Genomic DNA, 12,911 nt, shown 5'->3' with positions numbered 1-12,911 from the left:
AGACCTTTTACTTAAATTTAGTAACTGGACCTGATTGAATTTGAATTGAATACCCCTGGCCTAGAAGATGCTGTTATCAGAATAACAATACCTCATGGATGTTTCTGCTTTTGGATTGGTGACTTTATTATTATTATTATATTATATATAACCACTGTACACTGGAATGTTTTATATATGTTTTTTTTTTATTTAGGATGGTGATTCATATGTATTGCAAAGATTTAAGGTAGTTTTTGTTGATTTGTCTAGTCTCAATCATGTCATGATTGTAAATGTATGTACTGGTGCTTTAGAGCACAGCTAATTTGGGGATCCCCACAAATACACCCATATAAACAGGTGACTAATTTGCCCATTCAAGTCGATCAAAGATCTTGGGTTTGCATGTGTACCTGTGCTTTGAGGTTGTGAGGTTCATTTGATTTAGCTCCACATTCTCCAAAACAGTGATACCCAAACTGGGGTAGTACCCCCAGGGGTACGCAAAGTCATGTAGGGGGTATGAGAAAAAAATTAAAAATAAAGAACTTAACCTCAGATTACAGGGTGAAGAGTTATGTAAAATATTAACAGGAGGTGGCTATCGTCTCTGGTCCATTTTATTGACGAACGGTTAACATATCACTGGACCGACTAACTGGATTTCACTTAAAGGACAATTCCAGGCGAATTCAACTCGGGGGTGTATTTTCCTATCATTTTAGGTCTAAAAGAAGGAATCTGAAGATTTTCAGTTTAATCGCTCCTGTTTTGCGGTAGTTGCGTCTGTCCGCGCATCGCCACGGCAGCAATGAATGGGAGTGGATGTAAGTTCTGCTGTTTAGGCTGTTTACAGCCCTCAAAGCCGCAATTTTTTTCCACAGACAGCGTCAGATGGCTACTCAAACATGCACCGAGAAGTTTATTTACTTCAAGCAAGCCGACATGTTTGTAAAACTAGATCTAATTCAAAGTCTCCCGGAGTCTCGCGCGAGCCCGAAGTTGCAGTGCTGGTGTATTCAGGCGCAGTAGGAGCTACCACTTGTGTCATAAACACAGGAATATCAACTCTTGACTTGCTTCAAGTGTACATTTTTTTCCACAGACAGCGTCAGGTGGCTACTCAAAGATGCGCCGAGAAGTTTTTTTTACTTGAAGCAAGTAAAGAGTTGATATTCCTGTGTTTATGACACAAGCGGTAGCTTTTCCCACTGCACCTGAACACACCGAGCACGGCAACTGGGTCTCGCGCGAGACTCCGGGAGACTTTGAATTAAATCTAGTTTTACAAACATGCCGGCTTGCTTGAAGTAAATAAACTTCTCGGTGCATGTTTGAGTCGCCATCTGACGCTGTCTGTGGAAAAAAATTGCGGCTTTGAGGGCTGGAAACAGCCTAAACAGCGGAACTTACATCCACTCCCATTCATTGCTGCCGTGGCGATGCAGGGACAGACGCAGCTACCGCAAAACAGGAGCAATTAAACTGAAAATCTTCAGATTCATTCTTTTAGACCTAAAATGATATGAAAATACACCCCTGAGTTGAATTCGCCTGGAATTGTCCTTTAACGTTGCCAGAGGTCACATTGCCATTTCTTTCACTGAGGCTGTTTTTACACAGTTTTTGTTCCTACGTCCTGCACTACAGAAAATAGTAACCAACACACAGGCCTTGTTCAATATGCGAGATAAAGTTGAGGCCATGATAAAGACGTTGAACAGCTGGTAAAACTGCATGGACGTTTTGTGTGCAAACAACCTCTTTTAGACAACACAGTGCGAAACGTGACACAACCAGGCACCACGCAAGATCTGAACAGGAGAGCCTCATTGAGATCGGAACAGGTGGACTACAGTACACCGATCGGGAATAACATTATAACCAACTGTCTAATTGTGTTGGTCTCTTTTGCTTCCAAATACACAACAAACTGTGATGCACTGTGTGTTTTGACATCTTTCTATCAGAACCAGCATGAACTTCTTCACCACTTTGAGCAACAGTAGTCGCCTGTCTGTTGGCTCGGACCACACGGGCCACGTAGCCCCAAACCTGAAAACAACATCATCTTCTTTGTTATTGTTATGTGCCATAGAACAACATGCACTAGAAGAAAACCCGTTACTGTGACCCGGCCCCGGTGGACAGACTGTCTTAGCCAAGAGGAAATGCTCACCAACACTGATTTAAAACACGGTTTGTGAAAAAAAAAAAAGTGGTTTGGAGTGTGTCCAGCTAAACTGGAACTTGCAGAAGAAACCACAGCTGTGTGCCCATCTTAATGCCGTGATGTCAAAACAGCTCAAGTGTGGTTGAAGCCAGTGTCTGTGCTGACCAGTGCAAGCGCATTAGACAACCTCAGCGACATGTAATGCGCTGGAAGTGGCAACTCCACACCTCAGACAGATAGGCTACGTGGAGAAATGACAACAATTACCCAGAAACTTTGGTTTGTTTATGCACACAGTGATTGACAGTGTTCAAATTATGGAAGAAGAAATATGTTGAAAAAAAAAAAGAGGAAGCTGAGGAAAGCCATGTGTTTTACTTCACTTCAGAGGGTTCGAGCACCAGAACTTCACCACCCGCAGGTTCATCTTGTACATTTTGACACACGGGCGGCTATGGCTATTCTTCAATGCATTACTTAAATCATTAAATTAAAATCATATAAACTGAGATTTAAAACGTGTTATGTCACTGCCCACACACGTCTTTATCAACATGTGTAAGATTACCAGATAAATACTGATTAGATTACCACATCCTGCGTAAACATATTTCCAGTTTACACTGGAAAGAGACAAGGGCGTCCTGAAGCTTGCCGGTATATTCACACCCACCCGTCACTTCATGTGGAGACGCCTGTATCGCTGTGGGTGCAGGGGTCACATTTGAACTGATGGCGACAATTAAAAATAAAACACCATCTGTTGGCATCACACTCAGCTTATTTCCTGTCACATGTCACGTTATCTACAATCTAATTGCGGCAAAATATAACCAATTCATAAACTTTTAAAGGTCCAGCGTATAATATGGGGGTAAACCCTGTGATAGCCAGCGTTCAGATTCTAGTTTGCAGCGCTCACCCCTCCCTCCCGTCGGCAAAGAGAGGACAAAACAACTTGTTTACCACGACTGGGACGACTGGGAGTATTTCAGGAGCATGGAGCGATGAGGTGAAGATCTAAACCATTTTACGATAAGTCTACCGTTTCCTCTTTCTTCATCGTTGTTTATTCATGAATGCAAAACTCGCGAAACGTACCCTCTGGCTGGCTGGATTTTCCGTTCGGGCTGCCGTACAAACATGGTGGCGCAAGATGGCGACACTCTCTAAAGCAAGACCCTTGCTAAATGTATATAAGAATAATTATAAGACTATGAAAACCAACCAAATTTTATTTTATAGTGATTATACACTTATATATTCACGTATATTCAGATTTTGCCAATAAACCTTGCCAATTATTACACACTGAACCTTTAAGGCTTCGAGGAAAAAGTATGAGGAACCAGTTAGAGGAGGTGAGTGATGTAGCTCCACAGGGAACTGGGCTTTCTCCCTTCCTCTGCACCTTATACACCACTGAGTTTCAGTACAACTGTGATGAGTCATGTCACCTGCAGAAGTTTTCTGATGACTCCAGGAGTTCATGGCCACTGGTAGACAACTGGTCAGAAAAGAATCACCTGAAGCTCAATAATAAGTTCAATAAGCTTCTGCAATGTCAAAACATTTTTTTTCTGTCCAGAGTTGCATTCATTTTTAGAGAGATATGAACTCTGTGGCCACATTGGACCACAGTTCTTCCTAGAAGATTATGGTTCCCCACTATCCTTCCAGTTTTTTCGCCTTTCTTAAAGCAGAAGTAAGCAGAATATTTGTGTTAATATAAGTCTTAAATAGTTATATCTTCCGACAGCAATCACTTATATAGAGTGTTTGGTCTGAAACACGGGTCTGTCAGTCACTCTGCTCTGCTGTAAGCCGAGGAGAAACTTTCCTTGTATCCTACAACCTTTATCCAATGAGGAGAGAACGGCATAAAGGGGCAGTCCTCTCTGTGTGTGCACGCCAAGGGGGCAGTTGCATAGACTGAGGACGACGCGCGTGCATGTGGTGACGTAGGGACGAGGGCGGGGACTGCTAACTCCATCGGCTGACAGGAAGTTAGCCAAAACGACCGGATCGCTTACTTCTGCTTTATATATATTTTATTTTATTTTATCCCACAAAAAACACTCATATAACAAACTACAAAAATGGGGGAAATAAAATAGGTTAAACAGCACGCAGACAGACATAATAGACATAAAAATACAAAAAACAAAACAAAAAAAACAAAACAACAAAAAAAAAAAGCCAAACATCAAAAAAACATTAAAAATTATAAAAAAAAACAATTTATAAGGTTACCACAGATTACCTATACATCTTTCAGTTACTAAGAGTCATTCAATCATTTGTGAAAAAAGATAAATAGAAAACTACTACAGCCGTACAGTTTACATGATAGAAAATAGTTGAGGAGAAAAAAAAAAAAAAAGAATAAGAGGAGGGGAGTGTAGCCTACCCAGCCACCACCTCTATGAAGGATCGCCAAGTCCTGTGGAAGCTCTCTTCAGAGCCCCGCAGAGTAAATCTCAGTTTTTCCAACGCTAGGTGTTGCATGGCGTCTCTCCTCCACATTATGTGAGATGGTGGGTTTGCCTGTTTCCAGTTGAGCAGAATGAGTCTGCGGGCCAATAGTGTTGTGAACCTAGCCACAACTTTATTAGACCCCCTCAGGGGGCTGTTCTCCCCTGCAACCCCAAAAATGGCCAATACCGGGTCAGGATCAAGTACATGCCCAAAGCAGTCTGATAGAGTCTTGAATATAGAAGTCCAATACTGTGACAACTTTGGGCACGACCAAAACATATGTGCCAGTGTGGCTGGGTGGATCTTGCATCGGTCACAAAGTGGATCTGAATCTGGGTACATTTTACAAATTTTAACTTTAGAGAGATGAGCTCTATGCAAAACCTTTAACTGTATAAGGCCATGTCTAGCACATATGGAGGAGGTGTGGACATTACTCTGTGCATTCTTCCATTGGTCTTTTGACAGTTCTAAACCCAAGTCTTTCTCCCAAGCATTTTTTATATGGTCTAGGGTGATCTCTGCATATGCAGCTAATTGGTTGTAAATAAAGGATATCACTCCTCTCGTCGTGGGATCAACAGAAAAAAGTACATTCAATTGCATAGGTTTGGGAATATTTGGGAATGTAACTGTATTGGACTGGATGTAACTCCGGATCTGAAGATAAGCAAAAAAGTGAGACGGTGGTAGGTTAAATCTTTTACATAACTGATCAAATGTAGGAAATAAACCATCTATGTACAAATCCTTCATTCTACTGATCCCATTACCCCATTACCCCCATTACTTCTGCTTTAATGGAAAGCACAGTCAAGAGATGGACAGGAAATGGGGAGGCAGAGAGGGGGGAATGACATGCAGGGTATTGGGTTACTAACAATAGAAAAGCGCTATATAAATGTAAACCATTATTATTACATAGGAAAGGGCCGCTTGATGCAGAATTTGAACCGTGGCCGCCTGCAGTGAGGAGTGTAGCCTCAACACATGGGGCGGCTGCTCTACCAACTGAGCTAAACACCGCCCCCTTAACCCAATTTTAATAGTCTCAGCAATCTCCTTAGATGTTTCATTTGCTTGATGCTGCATACCAATAATCTAACCGCTCTGAAACATATTAAAATATTTTCCACAACCACAAGATGTGTCTTCCGACATGGTTGTTTAATAAATGAGACTGCATCAGTTAGGGTTAAATAAGTTGTTACCAGCTTAAACATAATCATCCATTCAGTAAATATCCAATGGAGACTCTTACCTACTAGCTTTGTTAAATCCAAGTGGTGACTTTTTTTTATAGACGGGCAGTGTACCTGGGAGTGGTGATCGGTAACAAGACTGGACTTGAAATCTAATGATAATGATAAGATAATGTTTGACATAAGAAATTGACAAAAAATTAAATGACAAAAAAAAAAAACTGCTAAAACTCTGGTCACTTACGTTTTTACGCACTGCACCTTACATTTTATTTTGCACTAAATTACAATCAACACTGCTTATCTGTTGTATATGGGTCAATGACATGAAGCAATTCAATGTCAAGTGGTGTAACCAGATTTTTTTCATAGAAACCTGACTATATACAGGACAATAAATCTGGACTCAAATGTGGAATAAATGTAATGCACTTTTACAATGCAACACTATGTTTCTTGACAAATGTAAAAATATTTTTCACACATTATTTAGATGAAAAGCTGCATTTTTAGGATAGGTCCTGCCCAGTGTTGCTAAAATGCATTAAAATTCAAAAAATTCGAAGAAAGTATTTAAATCCACTTTAGGTAGATAAGAATATCTAATATTTATTATTCTTTCGTGGTGACTCCATTTGACATTTTCAGGGCATTCAGTCTTACTTTTGTTAAATAAAAAAAAACATTCAAATGTAATTTCAAATGATGTAAAACATTATACAATATGTACATTTTAACAAATCTTATGCATGGTCTTAAAAAAACCATATAAATTTGTATTACATTTTATACATCTAATGTGTAAGTTCATTTCAATTACACAGAGCAGCTAATCCAAGTGGTTGTACACAGAGGATAATGCTTCTCACGGCTAAAAAAGATATGTTCGAAAGTTGTGTAGTGCTTTCATATTTCATAGGAAGGAGTGTTGCAACCACAGAGAGAGAGAGAGAGAGAGAGAGAGAGACTGCTCTTATAACAGTCAGTAGGCGCACCTTCTTTCTTTATCTCCTGCTGTTTCTCCACTGCACAAGGCAAATAAAGCAGGTAAGAAGCAAATTCTTTAAATTACCAAGACACAGATTCTGTTTCTGTTCAGCCTGTTTCTGTCTTAATGTCTTACTGTGTTACTAATGAATCTAGAAATCTGACATTCATGAGCTGTTTATCACGGAGCCAAGATTTTTTATCAGTAACCTCATCCTTCGTTAGCGTTGCTATTGTGTGAAGGTGTGTTGTTCTTCAGCGCAGGAGCGTTTGCATGCATGCTCCTCTCATTCCTGCGACATACAAACAGGTCCGGTCTAGATGTTTTTTCAGGTAGGGCCCTGGGGCTGCAGGGATTGCAAGAAAAAAAATCTGTCCCAAATTCCTTTCCATTTAATCATTGCTGATAATTACTGCTACCTGACATTTCGATTGTATGTATGTCAATGTATATTTTAACCTTGTGAGTAGCTCAACTCCTTTTCCAGAAGACAAAACCGGTCCTTCCAGTCGCTAACCATGGAGGGACAATCTACTTGACATTCAGTGAATGATGTATTTCTAAGGTTGAAACATGATTTTATCAGACATGAAATCCAACAAGGAAGGAAGTCTCATTGGTAAAGGATGTCGACACCACATCTGTGCTGAGAACAATACTCCACATGCAATCGTGCATATTTCTTGAGAAATTTCAAAAGAGAACTTGAAGAAATATGAAAAGTATGTTACATTGAATCAACATTGGCTGTGCTTCAACTCATCTTCACCTTGACAGCTCCTCAATGGCTCTATTGAACGCCACACAGTCTCCTGGCCGTGCAGGTCTAACGAGCTCCAACAGCTCCAACAGCTCTGTGCAGTATGAGGCGATCAGGGGCATCCAGATTGCAGCCACATTGATCATCTTCTTGGTGAGAACTCTTTTATATGTTTCCACATCATTAACACTACCGCTTTATGTAGGGCTGCAAACATCAAGGGCGTGTAATATCAAGTAATAGTTGGGAATGACCTGTCAGCTATGAGATTCAGGGGCACTGGAAGACTGAACTTATGTAAATTCTTGTCAAATTTAAGATAAACTGCATTTGCATTGTAAATTTCCCCACTGTAGGATGAATAAAGGATAAAGGATTATCTTATTTTGGTATATAGCCTGTTGTGGCTCACCTTTTAAAATACAGTTTTGGGAGGACAGCAATTTCTTTGGAAAATAGGATTCCTTTATGCAAAACTAAGCCTAAATATTTTCATATTTCAGACTGGTATCCTCTTTCAGCTCTGCAAGAAAAGCAAATATGCATTATGTAAAGGAGCGATATGTATATGGCCAAAACTGCTGCTGCAGTCAAACTCAAACAATGCAACAATCCTAACTCCGGTGCATTTATTATGTTATTAATGCAAAGTCCTTTTTTAAATACATAAATGAATACTGTAGCGCATCATAGTGAGGTCTTTCAATTTTAGTAACATCAGACATAATCCACAATGCTTGTAGCTGCAGCTCAGTGGTAACTAGCGACCTGGATGCTGAAATGCAACCGACTTTGTGATTGGGAGATTGAGCAGAGCAGTGGGTGGAGCAACAGGCCAAAACATAAACATGATTTGTGTGCTGCAAATAACATTTCTAAATGCAAATATTCTGGCTGTACTGTTGTCAGTTCACATTAACATGTTTCCTTAGTCTCTGATGACATACTGGGTGAGGCAATTGCCATAGCCTATATTTCTTACATACAGCTCCTTTAACCATGACGAAGACCACAGAGCACGGCCGAAACATGTTGGTGTTTTTAATGTTTACAATGAACTAGCTGCCTAAATCATTGTCTAAATGTTGTCCATTGTCTAACTGTGTCTGTTTATGCCTCATCTTTGTATAATAGCTTGTATTCTGTGTATTTTATTACTTTTATGTTATGTGTAGGGAGTACAGATGGAAATTAGCTGGGAGCTAAATCTGATGCAACCATCTTTTCATTTTTTTCCTTTAAATGATTAATGTAATTGCACATTGTCCCTTATTAAACTATTAAACTAAACTAAACTAAATAAATTCTGTTTGCTGTTGTGTTAAAGCAAATATGCATATTCTGCGTAAAAACCTGTAATCTGATTGAATGTCTGGCTGGTTGTCATGGTTCCTCCAGGTGGGCATACCTCTGAACGGGCTGGTGGTCTGGGCGCTGGGAATGCGGAGCAATCGCCACCTGGTGCGCAGAGGCAGCGGCGAGGAAACGCGCGCCGCCAGCAGCTTCCGCATCTACGTCCTGAACCTGGCTCTGGCCGACCTGGTGTTGATCCTGCGCACGCCGCTCATGTTGGGCTACCTCGCCTACGACTACAGCTGGCCGTTCGGCCACGGCTTCTGTTCCCTCATCATCTTCCTGCGAGGCCTGGGGTTGTACGCCTCCGCCTTCCTCCTGTGCGCCGTGGCGCTGGAGCGATGCCTGTGTCTCCTGAGGCCCGTGTGGGCTCGACTGCGCCGGCCCGCCTGGGCTGTTCCTCTGGCCTGTGGCATCTTATGGCTGGTGGCGATAATCCTGTCTGCCCCTTACTTCCACAGCGCTGTCCTGATGGAGAGCGGTGGGAAATTCCAGTGCTTGGAGAGCGGGAAGTTTAACATGGGGCTGTTTCTCACTGAGACCATAGCAGGTTTCATCTTACCCCTGCTGGTGTTCCTGGGAAGTAACATAGCTGTCATACTCACGATTCATCAGGCAGTGCCTCCAACACCCACCTCCTCCTCCAACCCTTTAAACGCCCGCAGGATGACCAGGATGTACCACGTGCTCTTCTTCACCATGCTCCTCTTCCTCACCTGCTGGGTGCCCTATTTTGTTTGTCGGTTCCTTCGTGTCTTGGCCATGGGACGCTCTGATTGGAGCAAGCTGCATACACATGCATTATATGGCGCATACATCTCTCTGTACCTGGTGTACATCAAGAGTGCTATTAACCCTGTGCTGTATGTGTTTGCCGCCCGAGGCTTAGGCCGGGCGATCAGGGCTTCGGTTGTCTCCACCATTGAACGACTTTTCAACGACGACTCCGTGGAGTCCATCCGCAGGAAGTCACTCAAGAACTCGCAGATGTAGCCGAGAAGTCTGAATCTTTACATTTTAAATACTTTTTTATATCTAAAACGTGAATGCTTTACATCTTTGAGAGTTGAACATGTCAAATACTTTAACTGGTTGATTTGACCACGATTCCTCTATTTGCACAAATTGCTCACGGCTAAACCATCACCACCACCACCCACTCACCTTAAACAATGAGCTGGGGTTAGAGAGGCAGGTTTAAGCATGTGTTGTCGGCCAGTATTTTCCAATTTTATGTCCAAGACCAAGAGTCACAGCAAATAGAGAATTATGTGGATCTCATCTCAACATGTAGAGATGTAATCATGTGGGGTGATCTGACTATAACTAAATGTGATCAAAGTTGAATCATAGTTTGACTGCACCCACTTCTGCCAAGTCACTAGATAACAAACACCAGTTCCCCTCTGACGGGGCTCGTTGGCATGCAAATGATTAATTAACTCAAAGGCTTGGACCCATTCAAAGGACCTGGCTGAGAAATATAGCTCAACCCCCATGTCTTGTCAAAAGTGTGAAAACCACAACCTGTGCACATCTCATCAAGCTGTGAAGGAGGCTGTGTTTCTCTACAGTCAAGGAAGAACAAAAAGTACATAGTCAGTAAAAAAACTTGATGACTGAAGACTCTAGAAATGCCGCTTTGTTGCGACACGCTGAAAAGAACTGTCATAATCGGCATGGAGCTTAAATCATGAATCATCTTTTACAGGGGAGGATGGAAACACCTTCTTTGTAAACAACAGACCCACACAAAGTCCACACATATCAGTGTCGCAGCTCGTGGACCCCAGAGTCACCGCTGTCATGTGAGTGAGAGCATTAACCTGTGTGGACTGTGTCAGTACGATCCCAGGAACTGATACTCCATCATTGAACCAGAAACTGATCATCTGTTCATTCATGCATGGGACTTTTGTTTTTTTTAAAGATATTTTAGTGGTATTTTATGCCTTTATTAGACAGACAGCATAGAGAGAGACAAGCAATCGGGAGCCGAACCAGTGATCAATGCTTCAGGCATATGCTGACATGGGAAACTGTTCTCCAACCACTATGGGATTTCCATGTTAAAACAGCTATTATCTGTTGCTTACTTGCACATATAGAATAACATACATATTGAATATCCTGTGTGTCTGTAGGTAGCAGGATCATTATCGTGTTATGAATGTACAGCATATAACTGTACCTGATTTATGCAAAGATGGCATTTCTGTTCATTTACTTTGTATTTATAGGGATTGAACTGTAATAAATCGTAGCACTTTACATTTATTTTCTGTCCACAATAAAACAACAATAAACAAAAGTCAATTTAGCTAAATCAGATTCTAATCTTTTAATTACATCTGATCATTGTCTACACTTTTCTATAGAATGCAGAACTTGAATTAACCACAATCAGTCTTTATTTACAAATACAATGTGTCTTTATACTGTTTTGGTGTACTGTGTATAGGCTTAAATTATGATTGAGATTCGATACTGGGAGTTTCTTTCCACCGCAAACCGCATCCATGGTGTGACCATCAGTTCAATCTTTAATGTTCACAATCAACTGAATGATGTTTTTTTTTAAACTGAGAGCAGAAATACAGAGAGGGGACAAGGTGCAACATGTTGCAGAGTGTGGGTGCCAATTCACTGAGTTTCAAAAACATAGCAGACATTTGTTTTGTTTTTTCTTACCTTCTTACATGATATTTCTTTGCTTTTGCCAACAATTCACACGGTTGCCCTGTTTAGCATTAATATTACCACTGTTTGACTGTTTTTAAGTTATATATTCTTACTGCAAATGCCCCACAAAAGCAAAAGTAAAACCATGTCACTGTGACCATGTACTAGTTCCCTATACAGCAAAACTCCCATGAATGTATGTACACCCTTTTGAACAGTGAATTTCCCCTTTTTTCAAAAAAAAAAAAGTTGCAGGCTTGTGCAAGGAGATATTGATCTAGGTGAAGTTAGCGTAAAGCAGCTGATCAGCATGTTTGTGTGCATGTAGCAGTAGCACCTGCGCATCATGGATGGCCTCTGATTTTTGCAGAACTTCTCCCAGTTTCTGGGCAGTGGCCTCTGAGTCACTGTCTGTTATCAATTTTCTCATCCAATTCTGAGAAAGAAAGAAAAAAAAACCATCAGCGCCACTGTATAGTTTCACGTGTTTCAGGTAAATGCATAGCAACTTGCAAAATGTTGTCTGAAACTAAAACTAAAACAAATATTTGACCTGTAGAAGATCAGCCTATGTAATACCGCAGTCTCTCTCTGTGCCTTGCACCAGACAGATTTCATTTTTTCTATTGCAGCAGTACAGAGACGTTGCAACACAGGGAACATGTTTAGACTTTCCTGTTACAGTGAAAAGGAAGAACCAACCAATAGTTTTCACAACTTATTCACAAAAAGAAGAACAATGTGGACGTGTTAAATAGTAAAATTGCGAAACATGACAAATACATCAGACATACTGCAGAGGTGTGACGCCCTTTCACTCACCTCTAATATCAATTCATCTTTCGGTGGAGGGTAAGCTGGAAGGTTTAGAACTGCATGTTCAGCTATCTTTAAACGCTGTATGAAAAAAAAACAGGAAGAGAGATAATTCATATGTAGCATTCAATGTCTTAACCTAATTGTTGAGATAAATGGTATAATTGTGTAAATCTCTGGTTTCATGTGATTTAAGTCTCGTTTTTCTGACAGAAAACAGACATATTTTATACTCGCCGTCGACAACAGGCAAGCAAACAAACAATTTTGTCAAAACAGTCACATTTCACCATGCTATTCAACAGGACACGTACAACTGGCTGATATCTGTGTATCGGAGAACCACAATCTAACACTTCTGTTTCTGGGTCACCTCAATTCTTATGTCTATGTTAATGGCATGGCCCATTTAATCAAGTAAAATCTAAAAGACAGAATTAGCCTTTGTGCATTTTTACAACAGAATATTCCTCTTTT

At 40.8% G+C, this 12,911-nt stretch overlaps 2 protein-coding genes across 3 annotated transcripts in view; one reads left to right on the top strand and one right to left on the bottom strand.

Annotated features, from left to right (window-relative positions):
* The window catches only part of cenpq (centromere protein Q), a 33,195-nt gene that overhangs the window by 16,521 nt on the left and 3,763 nt on the right, over positions 1-12,911 (bottom strand). Inside the window, exons 7-8 of one of the 2 annotated variants that reach the window (XM_085773082.1) lie at positions 12,441-12,515; positions 11,956-12,054 (exon numbers count right to left, since the gene is read on the bottom strand). In XM_085773082.1, coding sequence (XP_085629208.1) covers positions 11,956-12,054; positions 12,441-12,515 — 174 coding nt within the window. Of the gene's footprint in view, positions 1-11,857; positions 12,055-12,440; positions 12,516-12,911 lie in introns of those variants that run through there. The other variant, XM_085773081.1, reaches the window with a different exon arrangement.
* Positions 7,584-11,150, top strand: LOC146989492 (prostaglandin D2 receptor 2). Its single transcript, XM_085806114.1, has 2 exons — positions 7,584-7,736; positions 8,982-11,150. The coding sequence occupies exons 1-2, from the start codon at positions 7,608-7,610 to the stop codon at positions 9,927-9,929; spliced, it is 1,077 nt and encodes a 358-aa protein (XP_085662240.1). The 5' UTR covers positions 7,584-7,607; the 3' UTR covers positions 9,930-11,150.

Source organism: Trachurus japonicus, chromosome 3, assembly GCF_045865225.1.
Source record: "Trachurus japonicus isolate A0001 chromosome 3, Traja_1.0".
NCBI lineage: Eukaryota > Metazoa > Chordata > Actinopteri > Carangiformes > Carangidae > Trachurus > Trachurus japonicus.
This window is presented reverse-complemented; position numbering and strand designations above follow the sequence as displayed.